At 40.3% G+C, this 20540-nt stretch overlaps 1 protein-coding gene across 1 annotated transcript in view; it reads right to left on the minus strand.

The window, feature by feature from the left end:
* Window positions 1-1603: 1603 nt before the first annotated feature.
* CNKSR3 (CNKSR family member 3) overlaps window positions 1604-20540 on the minus strand; it is a 60757-nt gene continuing 41820 nt past the window's right edge. The window contains exons 4-13 of the mRNA XM_082305570.1: window positions 20398-20485; window positions 17485-17526; window positions 15453-15572; window positions 13622-13681; window positions 10804-10872; window positions 9920-10066; window positions 8239-8363; window positions 5442-5650; window positions 4873-4962; window positions 1604-3380 (exon numbers count right to left, since the gene is read on the minus strand). Coding sequence (XP_082161696.1) covers window positions 3082-3380; window positions 4873-4962; window positions 5442-5650; window positions 8239-8363; window positions 9920-10066; window positions 10804-10872; window positions 13622-13681; window positions 15453-15572; window positions 17485-17526; window positions 20398-20485 — 1249 coding nt within the window. The 3' untranslated portion in view covers window positions 1604-3081. The remainder of the gene's footprint in view (window positions 3381-4872; window positions 4963-5441; window positions 5651-8238; window positions 8364-9919; window positions 10067-10803; window positions 10873-13621; window positions 13682-15452; window positions 15573-17484; window positions 17527-20397; window positions 20486-20540) is intronic.

Below are 20540 nucleotides of genomic sequence, written 5' to 3' on the forward strand. Positions count from 1 at the left end.
AGCCATGCATGAATGTGTTTTCAATGATCTTGGCTAATTTACAGTGGAAATTCAGCTGCATTAGACAAAGTATTGCCAGTACGTTGAGAGAGGTGATCGTTTCCCTCTACTCAGCATTAGGGGGACACACCTAGGATATTGTGTCCAGTTCTGGGTTCTCCAGTACAAGAGAGACCTGGACATACTGGAGGGAGTCCAACAAAAGGACACCAAGATGATGAAGGGACTGGAGCACCTCTCCTATGAGAAAAGGCTGAGAGAGCTGGGGCTGTTCAGCCTGGAGAAGAGAAGGCTCAGCAGGATCTTATCAATGTGTTTAAAGACCTGAAGGAAGGGTGCAAAGAAGACTGAGCCAGGGTCTCTTCAGTGGTGCCCAGCATCAGGACCAGAACAATGGTCACAAACTGAAACACAGGAGGTTCTCTCTGAGCATCAGGAAACACCTTCTTACTCTGAGGGTGACCAGGCACTGACACAGGTTGCCCAGGGAGGTTGTGCAGTTTCCATCCTCAGGATATTAAAAAAATGTCTAGACATGGTCCTGGGCAACTGGCCCTGCCTGAGCAGCGGGGTTGGACCAGATGACCTCCAGACATCCCTTCCAAGCTCAACCATTCTGTGATTCTGAGAAAGTGCAACACCACTCCTGGTAATTTCCAGAAAAGTACCTCCGTTTCCCCTATTAATAAGAGCCAGGCAACTCTTTCCCTGGACAATCAACTACTGGATATCCTTATGACTGACTGATGAAAGGTCAAATTCAGTACCTTAACACAGCATGGTTAGGACACTGGAGCATGGAGAGGATGAACATGGAGAGAACATTGGGTGGGTGGGTGGTTTTGCTTTTTGGTTGTTTGGTTTGGTTGGTTTTGGGTTTTATTTTGCGGGGGGGGGGGGGGGGGGGGGGGGGAGATTAGCTTGTATTTAGGCAACAAGGCAGATTTTGAAAGTTTCGTTCTGGCTAAATGCTCACAAATTCCTCTTTCTTCATAGCTGCAGAGATTTAAAGCTATCAGTTAAATTAGGGCAAGCCTATTTCACTACTCTTAGATGAAACTTCGAGAGAACCTAACTGAACAAAGGAAGCAAACTTTTCAGTCTCTTAAAAGTGCGTCCAGGTGTAACCCAAAGAAACCCAGTACATCCATAGTTTCTTCCACATCAATATGCACGATGCTTCCTCATTCATTTTTAAACCATGGAAAACAGGACATTAAAGACAAGCAAAAGTTCCATTTTAAAGTCTTGTTTAGACAACATCTCTGACTTTAATCTAGTTCAGTAACTGTGATTTAATTTAAAACAGTTCAGTCAATTTGGGGCTGGACTATACTACACCACAGTGCCTACAACATGGCAGTTTCAGCCCTCTTCTCAGAGGCAGGACCAAACTGGTCTAGGGTTCAACTGCACTGCAGCTGTGTTTGGCCATGTCTCTAGTACACACTGCCATCTCAGGGAGTGGAGAAGGGTGGCATAGAACAAACATATTATAATCTGCTTTGATCAGAAAGGTCCAAACCAGCCCCCACCTAAATCACCAGCAAGTCACAATCAAATGTAATTAATTGAGAACTGAATTTAACATCCTGTCTCTGCAGGGCTGTAGCTCAACTTCATTCATAAGCTTGTTGCAGCAGAATGGTCACAACTTCACAGCCAGAATTATGGTATGTTTTTAACAGTCATGTTATCACATACAACTCCTGCCACAGTCCAAAGTGCAAACTAGCATTTAACCTCCCTCTTTCCCCACCAATTATTAAGTATAAATTCTTCTGCTTTTCAGCAAGACCAAAGGAGTAAAGGCTGTTGGCAATCTATGATCTACGAAAATAGTTAGTCTTATAATTAGCAGGGAATACAAAAGTCTTTCTTTTTCTTTTCATTTGACTAATCTGTGCCCAGTACCGCAGACAGGAAGGTACAAACTCTATCTGTTTAAGTGTAAAAATATATATACAACTATATTTAACATTTAAATTACTTTAAACACAACTGTTTGCATACTAACAATCTTATGTACATTGTTTTAAACAATACCTCTTTAATATCCTCTTCTTTTGTTAAACAAGTTTTATTTTCCTCCCAAAATACCCAATGCTACTTTAAAATTCTGGATTGGAAAAAATTTGAGCTATATAGAAAATAGCAAGATGTCTTACAATTGTAATGTATCATAGCACATATTTTTCGTAAAAACAACACATCATTCAAAAACTGAACCACTGTAAAAGTTCTCGTAAGTCCAACAGGACTGTCTTTAAACGCTTACTTTGGTTAACAGCAAATCATTCTTAAACAATTAAGGAAAAAATATATATTCTTTTACCACCTCTACAGATGCATTTCCTTGGCATGTTGTAGCAATACATGTATCTTTACGGATGAGCACTGCAGTTGTTCAGTGCTCTTTATTTGTACTGCGATTTCAATAAAATGGATTATATATCAGGTTGGATTGATTTATAATTAAATTAGTCCAACTTCCTAAGATCTCTGAATAAGAGAACTCTCTTCCTAAGGCTTCCTAAGATCTCTGGATATCAGAGAAAGAACGGCAACACTACTACTTCTTCCTCACCAGGCTGATCTCATGCAGCACTTGCAACAGCATCACTAAGTTGCAAGATGACATCACTGCTGTTTCCCTGCTTATCTTTCCTGGTCAGCAGAGTAACACAACTTTGCTGAGCTCTACATACTCTGACACCCGGCCAGTCACACCAGCCTCTGAGCATTCAGATAACTGGACTTCACGGCAATGCAATGGTTTCCTCTGAGTCACTATGCATATTTCAGGTCATGTGTGGCCTCTGTGTCACTGAAAGTTTACTCATTTCCAGGGGAATAAATGCCCTCAGCTTTTGGCCAGGAAGAGGAACTTGATTGTTACCTTTCTTCCCTCCTTGCACTATGAAACCCTCTGATCCATGAAAAATCACAAACAAAACGGCAAAAACGTAAGATTCTCCAGGAAAAGAACACCATATTAGTCACTACGCATCAGTTAAGCTGAAAAGTAGAGAAGTCTGACTGATGAGCAAAGGCACTTGGTAACAGTCCTGTGAGCAATAGTCAATGAGTCAACAATTTCAGTCTCGTGATCCAACTGACCAGCAGCGAGGGCTCTGCGGAGGAAGATTTTGTGGACGAAGTAACAGAGGATTTTTTAGCACCTTCCTCTTGAAAAGGAATTGTTGCACTGTTGTGGAGGTCTGTATTCATAAAACACCTGCTGCCTCGAATATAATCCGTTCCCCTCACTAACTGCTTGTCAGACACCGGTCTTGAGAGGGGGTGTTGTGTGGAGGGGCTTTCTTCAATGATTGGGGGTATCCTTTCATTACTGAAGTACCTGCAGAGGACATCTTCACCTGTACGAACAGGAGGAGGTAAACCAATTATTGTTGATTTCCAAAACCCTCCCATTAACATTTTTTATTTTTATAAAAAGATTCTGGTTACATTTCAAATTACCTAGATCTTGGTTACCTTTCATAGGACACCTGGACACAAGCATCGGTCAATAGATTTATGGCTTTTTGCATCTTTAATATTTTTTAAGCAACACAAAGAACAACAAAATAAATTCACAAACAGAGAGGATACTGTTTGACTGTTAAATTCCAGATTCACACACACCGAAACTGCTAGTACAGACTACCTTCATGCAAATCATTATCATGAGCAAGACCTAAAACTTATCGTAACGTGTCATTCAAGATGCCGATAGACCAGAGTTGAATCCATGTTTATCTGAATGTAACTCATGATGAAAAGCTGCAAATATTACTCTGGACAACAGAAATTAATTTTGCAGATAAAGATATAAGCACTTCCTTGGTTTTGACCATTGACCTGTGATGATTTCTCCGTTTTTGCTGTTCCCTAGACATCTGACTATGGTGGCTGCTGCTAGAGACACCCTACTGGGCTAGACAGGCTTTTGTTCTGACCCAGTACAGCTTACATACAAGCCTGCAACACTTACGTACATTTCAGGTGTTAAAAAAAAGCCAACACAAAACCAAAAGCAAAACCAAACAAAAAAACCATACACACAAAACCCAGCCCTGCCACCTGGTGACCGTTCTGTCAGACTTGTTATTTAGCTTGTTTCTAATATCCCTCCAGGCTGATGCTCCTTGTTATCAGCTTCTATTTTTGCATTAAAATAATAGAATTCAGCTTCTATTTTCCCTAGAATTACACATTAGCTTTCATAACTGATTTCAAGAATAAACTAAATAGTCATCCTTTCTTATTTCCCACTCTAACAGGGCTCATAGCCTTTCAGATGCAAAAGTGGGGGAGGGAGAGAAGGGCAGTGGGGGAAGGAAAGAAGCCACCCAACCTAACATCCAAGGTTATGAGCTTCTGCCTCTCTCCCATCCTGTGACATCTGCAGAATATGTTGTTTTCTAACAGCAGTCGCAGCAAAAAGCAACTCCTAAAAGGCCCTACATTTTACTTTTGAGAACAAGCTTGCTTCTACACCAGCCTCCACAGTGAGCTAAACAAACAGAAAGACTTATCAAAAAAGCAGTTTTATGATCAATATTAAATACAGAAGAAAGGGAAAGGGGTCTATGTAAGAGCAAGATGGTAAACCTCTCCTATAAAGAGACAAGTACACATCTGGCCTAGTCATTCTAGCCTACTTTTAACGCTCACAAGAATTCTAAGACAAATTTCAGAGCTACCATCTAGCATTCCTGCTAAACCCAACAATTGTCATCTTGGATCAGTTCAGCAATATGCAAACACTAATCCTCCATTCCTAATTTAAACATTTCCATCCAGTTCACCCCAAGGAAATTTTGAAGAGGAAGGGAAGAGAAAGAGGGATGAGACCTAAAACCTTGCCTTTTCTCCCTGGTGCTCGTGGCCTAGAGAAGGGTTCTGCAGCTCCTATCCAGCTCCCATCAGCAGGCATTGACAAAGGACGAGGTTTTCCTAAAGGCAACATAGAAAGTTATGAGGAATTACATTAAGTTTAGGAAACCAATTTTTAAATTGATACGTTTTTTCAATTAAGCAAAGGGAGAGATACAGCAATAAAGAGTTAAAATTGCAGAACAAAAATAGTTCAAAATACTTCCATTGGTGAAATATAAGAAAGCAATGTGCTGAGATTGAACAGCCACACTCTTGCTCATTTACAGCAGCAGTGGACATAATGACCAAAAGTTATAACCAAAACACACGTGGAGATGGCCATCCGTAGCAGCAGAGCCCAGCTAAGTGACATTCATTACAGAAATTACAGCATTTAAGTGAAATTATTTCAGATATGGAATTTCATTCACATTCACAATTTGCACAGACTGCTCTTAATATCCATCAAGTCTAATGAGCAGTTTTCTAACACAAATTATTCCAAACTGACCAAAGGATTTATCATAACAGCAATAATGAAAGAGGAATGAACTCACCATAGGACTGTGTTTTTTCCCTCAACTTGGCTGGTAGGATATTTGCTTCCATGGGATACCCAGGCAACTGATCTGAATCAGCAATAGTAAACCTTCGCCTTCGACTCTCCTGATCCAGAAAAGAATTGGGAGACTCAGCACCCTTGGACCCAGGTAGTGGCTGACTGGGTTTGTTGCCTCCTCCATATACAAAACTCCCCTTTTCATCTCTGAAAGGACATTTCACTTCAGTTAGTGGCTTAAGAGAGTTTCACGCTACAGACATAAATAGGTTTGAAAGATACTTCTAGCACCCAGTCATGCTCCTGACAAGTGGCATTGTCCTCCAAACAAGCTGAAAAAAAAATCCAAGTCAGGTGGTGGAAGTCTTCATTATAAACATATTTACCAAGGAGAAAAGAAAGCTACTCCCCTCAAGCCAATTCACTTTTAATGAGCCAGTAATTTAACACACAGAGAAGTTTAGAGGTACCACCCCTGAAAAAGCTTTTGAGAAATGAGACCTTTCTGCCCTGAGTGTATCAAAGCTCTCAATTCACTGCCTGTTCAGTACACAGTTGTGACAGAGAAGCGCACACACAGATTTATCCACCTCTGTGTAATGGCAACACCTATCGCCTCCATCTGAAGGACTATGCTTTTCAGTCATTGTAAGAGCCCAATAACCACCACTGAATATTCATCACCTTCTCTGTCCATCCAAAAGTGAGACCCCCTCAAGAGTTTCAGTAATAAATTCATACTTAAATACATATGATTTTGAGCAATTTCTGCAGGAACTCCCTTCCCAGAGTAATCCCTCATTCCAAAGGCCAGGAACAGCCATTTTTTAGAACCAGTCCTTGTGAGTACTTTCGGAAGAAAAGCTACCCTCCAAGTTAAGATTTGCCTTTTTTTTTTTTTGTTTTACCCCTTCCCTGTACATGCTACAATCTTATTGCTTGAAGCAACCATCTGCCAAGTCAGGCATAAAAATACACATCTGTCTAAGCCCATACATAGCCCAGTATTCACAACAGCCTCCTGGCCAGCGCATACCACTTTTTCCGGATCTCCATCAAGAACAATGCTAGAGCGCAGTGAATGGGAAGGAGCTATTTATGGCAGTTCAGGGACCAAAAACCACACAGACCTGTTACACTACAACCATATGGATGCGGAGAGCTTTCCTACAACACCACCATGTGGAGACTGTGCCATGAGGAGGGAAACCAGCCACTGCTCTCTGCCTCCCCAGTGTGGACCAGAGAAGATCCATGCCAGGAAGGCAACAGAACAGGATGATGAGGGGGAAAAAAAGAAACTACCACATAAATGCACTACACTGTCAAAAAAAGAGCAAAACATGCAGAGGTGAAGTTAAACAGCCAAACAGAAGGCAAAAGAACTGCCCTTTCTCCTCTTCCTGCCTGCCACAGCTTCCAACGTTTGCTTTCTTTAAAAGTCAAAGTCCAGAAGCCTTTCCCTTTCCACACATCATCCAGGACAAGTTCTGCAGCTCGTTTTGCTACTTCCTTCCTTGTCAACAGGGATTCAGGTCTAAAGGCATCTGGAAGCTAAATATAATTTTGTGACTCTTTAGGAAAGATAAACAAACTGAGCACATGCACATAATTCACCAATGTGCTTGAAATGTAACGATTTAAAGAAAAGATCAAGGCATTCTGAACTCAGCTGCTAAATCTATATGTTTGTTTTTATGCCAAGAGACTGGATGGTTTTTTTGGTGGGGGTTTTTTTGGTTGTTGGTTGTTTTTGGGTTTTGTTTGTTTGTTGTGGGTTTTTTTTTGTGGTTTTTGCTTTTTTTTTTTGTTTTGTTTTGTTTTAGAACTGAACATGCACAAAAATGAAAAACAGGGAGCAAACAGGTCAAGGTGGGTTCAACTTCAGTAAAGGGACCCTACCTTGGAGAAACCCTCTCCTCTGGCCCTGGTACTGCCCCAAAGACTGCAGTAATACAACTTCTGTCTCTGTATTAGGCCTTATATGACAGGAGGGAAGCTCTTCTCCTACGTGAGTCCTGCAGCAAAAGGTCAAGAGTTTCTGTGCTGGGCTATCTACATGTAACCTAAAGTGTCAGGGCAGGCCAGGAAGCATGCCTTGCCCAAAAACTTTTTTGTCTATCACCTTCCCAGGTCAGTTGGCAGGGTTCTGGCATGAGTCAACATGGGCTTGAGAACAAACAAAAGCTAGCCATACCATACACCCACTCCACCCCCACCCCCACCTTTTGTGTACACAGGTCTGCATTTTTATAGCTTACACTGCAGGATAAAAAATAAAGTTGAATGAATTGACTCTCCCTTCCCTTCAGTGGGAATGTTCCTGTTTTATACAACTTGCAAGTTTAACTATTTTAAACAAATTCTTTTCTATCCTAACTCCCACAACAGTTACTTAACTTTAAAGAACTTTAAAAAACCACCAACAACAACAAAAAAACAGTGGAAAATGTTACAGACAAAAATGACTTCTTGCTATGTGCAGGCAGATTTAAACAAAATCAAAAACATAACCCCACAACAAAACGAGGGATGCCATTCATTCATGTTTTGGGAACAACTCTGACCTACGTGGCACACAATAATCTACTAATAATAAAATCTATTACGATCCTGGTAGTTTATGCATTTATGCATAAGCTTAAGCAATCCTATACATTTAAGCAACTAGAAGAAAGTCTGTGAGATCTGCAGTTTCCTCAAGCTAATCTGCACAGAGCTCTAACAGCAAAACAGCTCAGAAACAAGTGTAATAAAGGAGTTTTTTGTTCAGTAGGGCATATTTATTTGCATACCGAGGAGAATATGGAACAGCTGGTGGAGGTGGTATGTACAGATCCAAAATGGCTGGCTTCTCTTTTTTCAGTGAGGTATCCATGGTGCTTTCTGGTGACTGGGTTGAAGTTGGCAGAGGACTGGTCTGAAATGTTAGACAGCTATCAAACATCTGAGCATTGATTTATCATTCACAAAAAGATAATTCAATAATCAATAGTACTATTTCATACCCTAGTGAACTACTATTTCTATGCTTAATAAACACATTAAAAACTTGTAACATTTACATTTTCCTCCACCCCCAGTTTTGGCTAGCTTTGCAGTCCCTCCTACAGAAATTCTATCACAGGTAATGCATTGCTCAAGAGTATTTTGCTCTTTCCAGTTCTATTTTTCCTGCAAATTCCATAAACAGAAAAAGCTACAGAGACAAAACCCCTTCTTCTACTTTTAGATCCATTGAAAGAATGCAATTTGTTAAATATAGATATGAACTGCAACACTTACAAAGCCAGCTCATGCTACCCTTATTCCATACAGTCTAATGCTTGGGGCATGCACAGGAATATGGTAAAGTTCACCACAAATTGCATCAAGGGATATAACTAGGGTAAGGGAAGCAAAGGAAAAATATATTTGGTATTGCTCATCTGATCAAGTTTGTCATTTTGCTCTTTGTGGCTCGCTTCATTGTCCCCAGCATCTTGCCAGGCTCCTGTCTGCCTCTAGGAGAGCAAAGGCTTGAAGGACCCTTTCACCTTCATCAGGCAAGAGGACTGCACCCCCTCCTTTTTGTCAAGGACCTGCCCAGGGTTTGACTCTGACCACTCAGTTAATGGCACCCCTGCACAAGCATCTGCCTTTTACCAGTCAGTATGTTAGAGCGCAGAACTGTCAACAGGCTTCTCCAATCACTCATTCCCCCAACGAAACGCTGCTGGGCACAGCCTATATCCCAGCCCACCTCAGCTCTTCACACTGGTAACACAGTCCTTGCTTTGGGTAACCCTGGTAAGTTCACAAGGTGGTGTTTTTTTTTTTTCCTTTGGCTCTGATTAAATGACAGGCATGATGCCACAAAAACAAGGTGGCTTCCTAATACACAAGCCATTCCTCAACATGGTTATTTAAGAGTTATTAACGTCACTTTCTCTGTCTGCTCATTACCCAATCTGTTAATTGCCCAACAACCAAATCTTATTTAAACAAGTAGTTTAAATAACTTCTTGAAAAACACTCACTCTTTCCCACCTTTCACCAGACTAAAAAGAGGACAAATATATGGAATAATCTAAGTTATTTCAGCAAAAACGTAGTACTCTGCTAAATAGAGGAAACATTTATTACTCCATGCTGATGAATTCCATATATATCAGCAGTTTCAGCAGTTTTGCCTCAGATAAGTTCTCCCAGTGGCACACAGAGACAGATTAAAATGCCCAACACACCTAGTTTCTTCGTGTATCAAGAGTACATTACTTGGAGAGAGAGAAAGAGCTCGCGAGCAAGAGAAAGAGAAAAAAGGCAAGAATATTTTCCCTTTTATCTAGGAACCAGAAGAGGACAACCATTTCACCTAACCTTCCTTGACCTACACTTAAACATGAGTACCTGGCCGTACTTCTGGTATTTCTCTCTTTCAAATTGCAACCAAGGCATTCCCATCCCGACATTACAGTTGAGCTAGCAGCCTCTCACCTGCACCAAGGGTGGTTTCCAGCGCAGGTTCTTCAGCGGAGCAGGAGTGAAATGGAAAGAGCCAGTAGGACGTTTCTTAAGCAGCAGCCTAACTCCAGCAGGATTCTCTCGCAACTTTGCCACCAAATTTTTGAGTTGCCATCCAACCTGGAAGAGAATAGAGACATCTTTCATTTACTATTGCTTTTCTGAAAGCGAACAAACAAGAAAAAACCAAATCCCCCATGTCAAACTGTCTGTTTTAACATGAACCTAAAGAGAGAAAAGAGATCCAAAAAAGCCAGAATGAAGAAAAAAATTGGAAAGCTCCTTTTTTGGAAGGTTCTTCTTTGTTTTGTTTCAGCAAGAGATCTCTCCTTAAGCTGTAGATTAAACACTGAGATATCAAGCAATGAGCTCCGGTCCTAGAAGGACACATGGATGTGCTCAAATTGAGTAACACAGGGATTCACAGTGAACTACTTCTGTCATGTTTCTTTTCACGCATTGAAAGGCATTGCTTACCTGTACTAAGAAAAAATGTAATCATTTTATCTAAGTTCCCAGATGCAAACAATTTGACGAATACTTGGGGGGTATTTTTAAGCTGTTTTTATCTGCATTTCAGTAGATTGTAACAATGCATTTTAATACAGGCCTTAAATACAACATGAAGTATTTTAATATGATGCATAGAGCATTTAAACATGAAATATTGCATATTTATTTTATCAAAATATTGCAAAGAATAAAATTTGTCTTGAAAACAAAATATTAAAAAGCCTCAAAGATTTTAACAGGAAAATACCAAAACCACCTCCTAACTCCATCCATTCAGAAGCTGTGGGGAGCGAGCTTTGCAGAGCAAGCATAAGGGAAGGTTGGTAAGGCTGTTTGTTACTAACCACAGTTTGCCGATTAACCTGGATCACTTCATCACCAGCATGAATCTTCTGAGATCGATCAGCGGGGGACTACAAACAGGAAAACAATAGGCATGTGCTTCAGCAGGTTTTCTTCCCTCCCATAACAAACCCCATCAAACTAAGTTAAAGGTTGTATCTATAATGAAAATCATTGCTGAAAATTTTCACCCAGCTAGATCACACATTACATCTGTTGATGCCTTGAGAAATGCAAACGAATTCAACTTATGATTTATTTTTTATACTGGGGGAACCACAGGGAAAGGGAGAAGGCATAGCGTACGTCTGTCACAGGCCAAATTGTACTTATGTCATGGGACAGTCTCCACTGTCCTTTTGCCTCCAGTTTGTACTGGAGTTTCAGACAGCAGTGGGAGAGGACTGAAAAGACTTCTGTTCTAACACAGCACCTATCTTAACTTTCAAACAAATGTACACTGATTTTTAAAAAAATACACTAAGATTTTGAATGTATGGGATAAAGGACCAAAACCCCTCTAACCCACAAAATAGATCCATTGCACTTTCCCTTTTTGTTTCCTAATATAAATAAGAGCTACCAACTTTAATGTGAAATTACCTGCCTGCATCATCAAGGTCAACAGATAAAAATATATGCTTGCACACATCAAGTGTGCGTAGGCAGGTATTTTTCAAATACCTTAAAATACAATTTTCTTAGAACAAAAACCAAGCTCTGGGAACCATTAGCGAGGAACAGCTAAATGTGTCAATATTTATTTAGATTTATCTACGGCTGGCGCCATGCACCAGCTAGTGCTGCAGTTATTAAAAACAGTCTTGCTGCTATAACACACCAACTCTGACCAGCCTTGACAACACCCAAAGCGCACAGGCGTACCACCTTGGTATACTGCACCCCAGTCATGGGACAACTTCTCCCATTCCCCCCCATCCCATGAGTAACCACCTGGCAGCAGGCCAGCTCTTCCTAGTGACTCCAGAACTAAACACTTAGATTAAGGACTCCCTTCTCCTCATCATCACACCCTCAGAGCTCAAGTAACTTTCATTAGAAGGAACCGTAGGAATAAACAGTGCAACAAGGGAAGAAAACATAGGGGAATTTCTGGGAAGCTCCAGCTATCACAAGTAACCCCATTTCTTCATTGTCTTCTTGCTTCCTCTGAGAGGAAATGCCTCTGTGGAAGGCTGCATATACATGAGTCAACCAAGATCATGAAAAAACGCTGGGCCAAAAAGTCAAGTTTGTGAAAAACAAAGCTCATTTCAAGCCTATCTAGGGGAGGGTGGGTGACCCTTGCACAGAGGACTCCTACAACAAGTGCCAGCTAGCACAGCAGACACTGCAATCACATTGTGAGAATGGAAGAAAGAGCAAAGTTTAGATCCAGGCCAACATGATGCGGGAAGTCACAAGCAGGACAGCACAACTCGGGAATCCTCTTGGCTGACTGGTATCAAATGCATGGACTGCCCCAGTCCTTCCAATGTACACGACTTAATTTTGGGGTGCAATTCCACTACATTCCACACTAGCTTCTGGGGGTAGCTACCATTCCAAACCTAGCAAGAAAATTGAGCTAAGACCCAGCCTGGGTGATCTAAATGATCCCATGCCACCAGAAAGACATGAGTTGTTTGCAGATTTCTCAGTCACTTGTCAAGTTTTATTGCTCCAAAGGAAAGAGCTTGCCCAAAGGAAGAACCAGTGTTCATGAAAAAGCAGATGCTTAGGTCAACACTGAAAGCTATAAAAGCAATACAGCCCCACTGCTGGCCTCCAAAATGACATCTATATGCACAGGCAGCTTGTCAGCAGTCAACATTACATTCTTTCACATTTATCGGATGTTGAAATTGCTGTGAAAGCGGACTTGGTCTCTGTTGCAGATCCTGTACAGAGTAATGCCAGGGCAATAGCATAAAAGCTATAAAAGCTTTCAGTTTTCACTCTGAACTGCAAGCACAGATTTCCACCCACTCCTCCCTGGCCCCTGGACTTGGCAAGGGTACAACTAGAACCACTGGTTCTTTCCTATTCACAAAAAAAAAAAAAAAAAAAAAAGAAAAAAAAAGGCATCACTGCAAAAGCCAAGTTCCTCTGCCCTTTTTCCTTCTTTTTCCTTTCAGCCACTGCTCCTGTAGAGCAGCATGTCTGACAACACCACAGCATCACCTGCCAGCCTCAGCTGCTGGCCAGAGGTCCACTGCAATGACTGGCCAGAAGCCTTTATTAAAGTCTCAGTCACAGAGCACTCACAGCTTAAGAATAAAGCAAGCAGCCATCTGCAGCAAAAAATACAGTTGCCTATCATGCCGACCATTTCCTTCCAGCAGACAGCCCTTAAAGTCTTACTTTTTCATAATCTTTTTACTCTGCAAGGTAATTCTGTCACTGGACAGCTCATTGATTTCATTACTCATTACTGAATTTAGCACACTACCACCTAAATGTTCCCATTAGGGGAGATTGCCTTTGCCAGCAGAGAGCAAATACATTCAAGACTTTGTTAAGCAAGATACCATAAGCGCTCAGAACAGCAGATACGGTAACTTATTAAAGCAATTATTTTAATGCCAAGTGTTTGAACTAACTCAGGTACTTGCAGAAACTGGTTTAATTAGACTAACAGTGAAACATGCAGACACAAAATATTTACAAATTGTGGATAAACAAATGATGCATCACACAGTATTTAAAGCAGTAATATCATGAAAGTTGTATGTAAAACAGAAAAGAGTGGTAAGAAAGTCAAACTAACTCAAAGCTACTGTCAGATAGCCTGAGTTAATCTACATTTACTTCACTTACGTTTTCTGTAGTTCCAGTAATTACATGTAATCCATCATAAGTTGATTTGATGTACATTCCCTAAATATAAGTAGAAAATGAAAAACAAGTTTAAATGCAAAAAAAAAAAAAAAAGGCATAACTTACCTGATTAAACAACTGTTGGCAACAGACTCAAAACTTTACTAAACACACTTAAAAATTCACATATTTTTCCTAGAAAAGTGTGTGGTCTAATATTACAACGTTCTAAACCTCTTCACAGATCACTTTTACCGTAATTAATTATAATATTTATAATGACTTAAAACACCTAATACATGGAATGCAATTTAGCAACATTATCTGGTTGGTAATACCAAACACTGCTGGTTTTGCTGCCTTGTAAGTCTTTGGCCTTGAACAAAACCTTATTTCCTTACTGCCTGGTCTGCACTAGAGAATTACAGGTTTTACTAGATGGCCACCAGCTTTCTCCATACAAAGCACGCTTACACAGGTGGGCTACAAATATTGCCTACGTGTTCTTTGACAATTTCACTTGGCAAGTCAACAGACTGCCTTGTAACCACAGTGCTGACATAAGCAATAAAAACTCTGGCAGAACTAAGTATTTGTGGCTGTATATGTTAATGCTGAGCATGAACGCAAGGACAAACTCAGATGAAGTGAGTGTTGACCATATGAACACCAAATTAAAAATCACCAACAGGCTATTAACTAATAATTGCATAGATTTCCCAAGAGGTGACTAGTACATTGGTTTCATCATTTATGAACAAATACATGTCTACTTTTCCTCCCTATGTCTGTTGTTAGAAGCACTCACGCTGAGCTGTACAGAACTGGATGTTATTCAGAATTGCAGGCAGCTTATGTGCCTGAAGTTACCACACTTGCTTAGAAGTACCAGGAAAAATACAAGATTTTTTTGCCCCTTCCTCTCCAGCCAATTCCCTTCCCAGTTTACCTGTCGGTATCCAATTGTGTGCACCTACCTCCTCATTTCTTACTTAGTCCAAGCTAGGCTGACTCTGCTTCGTCGTAGCGTGTACATTAACAAAGAGGTCCCCATAATTTCAAGAATGCATGACTGATTCAGTCAAATACAGTGGCCTAGGTAAAACTATATAGCACAGTAAGACTGTAAAGCTTCCTCTAAAAGTGTTCATCTCTTCTGCCTTCAGAGCCAGGGCAGGGAATACAAATGCACTTAAGAATTTAAATTCCTTCCAACTCATTCTAATATGTCTGTTCCCCAGCCAGAAAATCCACGAAGATTTCAACCTCAGTTTCTCATAAACAGCACTCAGCTAAGCAGCATCCACTGAATGAACCATATTCAGTAACGTTACACAGCCACTGAACATTTAAAAGTATTTCTCATATTCTTGCTAACAGCGAACCTCAAAAATCCTCATATTCTTCTCAATCTTGCTATAAACACACATAAAAACATGTCTTTCAAAATACAAACATCACTTCTCATCACCTTCTCCCTCCCCCAGTCCCCCCTAGAAAGGCAGCTGGTTAAGGTAACCTGCAAAAACAAACTGACTGATTTCACAAGCATCTGTAAATTCCCCAGTATCTGTTAAGACACAAATCTGCAACAATTTATCATCAAAAATTATATTTGGGATCAAACCTATTAACATGTATACCCATCTCTGGCAGCCACTCCAGCACACCACCTGACGATGAACCTTCAGAGTTCCTCCCCATGCCTCTTTCTGTTCCCTACAGGATATTACTGGTTTTGAAATATCTTGCTATACACACACATACAGCGACTCCCAAGAGTACCTATTAAACACTGGGGACATCAGGACACTCCAGAATTGGTTCTTACCAGGCCTTCCCCAGGTTTAATGTTGGTTAAATGAACCTCTTCCAGACACGCACACTGGCTCATCAATGGATCTGTAGTTGACCGGATGGCTTTATCGCAAATGCCATTTAAAGTCTTGGCCTACAATGAGAACATACAAAAAACAATTACAAAATTTCTCTCCTGGCTTCTTCCTCTTTCAGTTTTCAAAAACAGAAAGGAAATGAGTTCTAAACCTTGGTCCACTAATAACGCATAGTGAAAAAAAATCACCAAAATGGAAGATTCATTTGTACAGATCTATTCTACAGCACGTTTACCTTCTTACTGTAACCCAGTACAAACAACCTGTTTCCATTAGTGCCACCTCATCATTGCTAACAGACGCCAATACATCCTCTGTTTAAAAAAATAAACAACACAAAATACAGCAAACACTTTTGCAGTTTGTTTTAACCAAAATATAACCCATTAAAATATTGAAACATTTTGATGATTCCTTGTGGGAACAGTTGACAGTTTTTCACATTGGTCTTTATTTCCGCTATGAGAATAAAATTGGCCATGTGTCAGAAAAAGCGAGGTGCTGACCACTGACTTATCCACACAAACCTTTACAGTATAAGGTAGGACATCTAGCACTTCAGTGTTTCAGCATTACTTCTCTCCACCGTGCCTCTGAACTGACCTCTTCTGGAATGCTTGCGCAGGCAAGGTTCATATTTCCTTTTGACCAAAACATAACTGATCCTAAGCCATCATTATAACTAAAGGCAAATTCTGACCTTGCGTGTGTGTCAGCAAAGTCAGAGGCAGAACGGCTTTGTCTTGTAGAACTTCTAACTAGCAGAATGGCTAATTAACAAAAAAAGAAAAAAAAAAAAAAAGAAAAAAAAACCAAACCCCACAGTCCAAAAATCTGTGCCTTCCCTACACTCACAAATTTCGTTAATGCCCCACAGTGTATTTTGGTTCTTGATGTTAACTGAAGCCATGCTGAAACACAAAGTAGGTTACAAAAGCTTAAAGGAGAGGGAAGCGAGGATTAGTACACAGTGCAGCAGTTAGTTATACACAATTTGGGAACCAGCAAGGTAAGCCACCTTTCACAAGGGGTTTGAATCCTTCAAAGTAGACATATGTAATTACAGGACAGGGGGGAGCTGTCTCGTAGGAAGATATTGGTTTGGATTACAATGGTCCCTGGAAACAATAGTTCCAGCATTTTTTGTTTTGTTTTACATCAGATTTATAGAGCAGCAATAAAATAAATCAAAACAATGCTTAAGTGTGAATGCGAGGAACTGCTCAAACAAGGGAACTCCAAACAACAATACCTACTTCCAGAGTGGGTGTGCACAAGTGGAAAAAGAGAGATGCGAAAAACTCCCTTTTACGTGGTCTCATTATTTATGGACAAAATTATTTTTAGTTATTGTGTTACTAAATTCCTAAGCATCTATGAGGTAGCGGAAGGCCTTATCAAAGAGCACAGCCTGGTTCATGTCAAAAGCAGGAAGCGATGATTAATTGTTACAAAATACAAAAAGCATTCCATTACGCTCCTCCTTTGGTCACGAGGCTGCTTCAAACAACCCTGAAAAATCAAGCTCCAGTACAATCAGAGCCAGAACTTCAGTTCTGTGGCAGGGCAGTTCTTTTACATGAAGAAGCTTAATAAGGCATAGTGTCTGCTTATTAAGGCACTAAATGCACATCACAGGCATAACTGGTTTATTCAGCCTACGATCATTCTACACTACTACCCCTCCCTTGAAAATCTGAGGTCTAAATTCTTTTGAAAAAATAGCTGTGCAATGAAACTTTAAGGAATACTTGACTCCATGCTATTACACACACAACCCGTCTGTTCAAATTTCATTGATTTCCTCTACAGTAAAGAATATTCACAAAATGGCCCGTAACAATGTTTACTTGCATGATATGCTTGTATGTGTGGGACTGGAAAGCTGTTCTAAGTACTGTCAGCATAGAAGCCATCAAAATAAATGCAAATGCAGGCAGCTGAGTTTCAAGAGAAACGTGTACTTACTACAATCTGAACTTTGTCTTCCATGTCAGCCACAGTGCAGTCCTAAAAACAAAACAAGAACAAAAGCCCTATGTTAACCAATAAATATGTAAAGACATCATCTCTGAAAACTCTGCAAAACTGCCACTTTAACCTTGTACTGAAATAGAGTTATTCAGGCTGCAGGGATTAATCAGATTAGTTTCACCCAGTAGGGCTCAAATGTACTGTTAAACAACTATTTTCTGGCCCTGGTAGAAAGCAATAATAAACCTCGAAAACTAAGAGAACATGGGATTCAATTACAGCAGCAGGCTTTTCCAGAAAAGCAGAACCCTGCACAATAAAACTAGACTCTCAGAAGGCCGGGCACACAAGCTTGCTTTATACTAATAAACCCCGACTCAGGTGCTCCTCTGTCCCAGGCATCAAAATGGATCTAAAACATATTGTTAAAAATAGAATGAAAAGTGATCTTTTTAAAATATGTTATCGATGACATTCCTGAGGGCCAGAGGACTGCACACAAAGCATTATCTACACAGCCCAGGTACAAAAGTCTTTGAACTGAAACAAGTTCATATAACAAACTACAGAAGTTGTCATTGTTTTCAGCAAGAAGAGCTGAACTAGAGAATGGTATTAGATTCTCAGATTAAAAAGTTAAAACAGCAAGTAAATAACGAAACAAGATTTACAATATCTATAAGGAGAAAAACCCCAAACCCCAAGCATTTAAACAAGCATAAATTCCAAGATATTTGCCCTTGATATCTCAACCTGCGTAACAACCACACAATGCCTGAGAGATGCATCCAGGAGCTGTGAATTGAAGCTGTTCCATATTTCTGATCATCCTCAGCACTTCAGTTCCTTCCTACCTCTGTTCTGTACTTTTAAATACAGAAATCAAAAAAACACACAATCGTCCAGATAACGGGCACATCAGGGATATACAAAACAGCTCAGCTATGTTCTCTTTTATGTTTTCATAAGTCTTAACACCCTGTTCACTGTTGTAATGACCACCAAGGACTGAGGTCACACTTTTTACGTTCTGTCAAAAGCTTCAAGACACTACTACAAAGTTTAGACTCCATCATTGTGCATCAGCATAGTTTTTCTCTACTAAATACATAGCGAATGTCACCTATAATCATGCAGCACAGTTGCTCAATATTGCAAAGTCCTTCTGCTCCTCTTCATTTCTATTTACACTGATTATTATTTTAACCTTCAAGTTTGCTATGAAGGTTTAAGAAACAATGGAGTAAACTCTGTTCCTTGTATCTACATAGCTGTCATTAAAGTCAACTGGAATCTTCCTGCATTCCCGCCTTGCTTTATTATTCACCCACTTTTACACATCATTTATGATTATGCAGACCAACATTGGTTCCACAAGAGCCACACTGACTGGTCTCTTCTCCACTACAAGAACTGACCATTTATATTCCTACACTCTATTCCCTAATAATAAATACTTTTGAAGTCTAAAAACTCATCTAAAGATTTTTCAATTATATCTCTCTTTTCCACATCGGTGGATTCCTTCAGACCATTCTAATGTATTTGCAGTATCCCAGTACAAAATAGTGTTGATTCTTCCCCGAATAATGCTTTTTCTCATATGCACAAATCCCATTCTTTATTATAGCTCATATTAAATTGGCAGAGAAGTACTCTGGCACTTTTTAAAAAGCTAAGGTTGCATTCACCAACTTCCATTCCCCTGCCATCAAAGGCTGATTTAACTGACAGATTAGACACCATTTTTAGTAGTTTTATTAATACAGTTCAGCAATCTCCTATCTCAATTCCTGTAGCACTCTTGAGCTAACACCATCTGCTGCGAGCAACGCTTACTGTTCTACTTCACAATTTGCAAATCTGTAGCTGTAAATCACTGACTTTCTGCAATTGCACACACAGCGCCCAAACAAGAAGGGCATTCATCAGCAAGCCAAACTTGTGTGCCTTTGAACTTACAATATCCAGACACTATCCTTTCACAACGATCCAACTGATATAATTGGGTGTCATCATAGCTTGACAACTCACAGGATGTTTCTGTCCTTTGACATCATCCCCTCAAAACTGGGAGAGAATCACCCACGTCACAGGACATGGTCCTTCAAAGTTCAAACAATATACGGCCACAGGCTAATGGCTACGAGCAAGTTCGGCAGGAATTGAAGCGTGCGCACAATGCTTCACAGCCAAAGCAGCGGCACGCTGTCAGAACGGTTTTGAAGACAGGCAGTATTATGCAGAGAGCAAAATGACGTCATTTGCCAAGATTGTTGCTACATGTCCTTTTAGCTATTGCCAATACGAGCGCTGATCGCACAGCCGATAAATGCAAAGTTTTGAAACAAAACACTGTGGTCTCACACTACTGGCAGAAAAAGCCTGGCTAGAGGGATTTGTATCGTAAAGGTGACAGCTCCTTCCATTACGTGCAGCATTTCCCATCTGATGGCTAAAACACTCTGTATGGGACAAGACCTAAGGAGTGCGCAAGCGTGGGTATAATCACCAATGGAGTCATGTTTTTGTTTAGCGTTAGCACTGATAGCCTTTTGAACATGTTGCTTGGAACTTGGAAATCTCCAAATGCGGACCAACTATTTCAAAAACTAACCCTCTTTCCATTAAACCTCAAGAAAATATGAGTAGCCTTTAAACCACAGTCACTTAAGATACAGCCAGCAATATCAAAATTGTAAATTAAGTGGCAGGGGGGAGAAACCCAACAACTCAGAAAAATGGATAACTGAAATTGACCTTCGTGGACCTTCAAAGTTTCAAGTAAGCTCTCGTTTCCAGATTTGCCTTCCAATTAGCACTCTGCACACAGCGTGCACATTACTTGCCCAAACACCCCCCCTTCCTTCCCTTTTGGACAGCAAAGAGGAAAAGAAATCAGCTGACCTTCTGAACAGTAGTAGTGAGATCCAAGCAGAGCTGAATGATTCTGTTCTTCATTGATGAAAAGTCAGCAATACCTGTAAATGGGGTCCTGCAACAAGAGAAAATTCCCCTTAGATCGAAGAGACCTGTCTTCTCCCATCCTA

The sequence above is a fragment of the Platalea leucorodia genome (genome assembly GCF_965183815.1).
Source record: "Platalea leucorodia genome assembly, chromosome: 3".
NCBI classification, from domain to species: Eukaryota; Metazoa; Chordata; class Aves; order Pelecaniformes; family Threskiornithidae; genus Platalea; species Platalea leucorodia.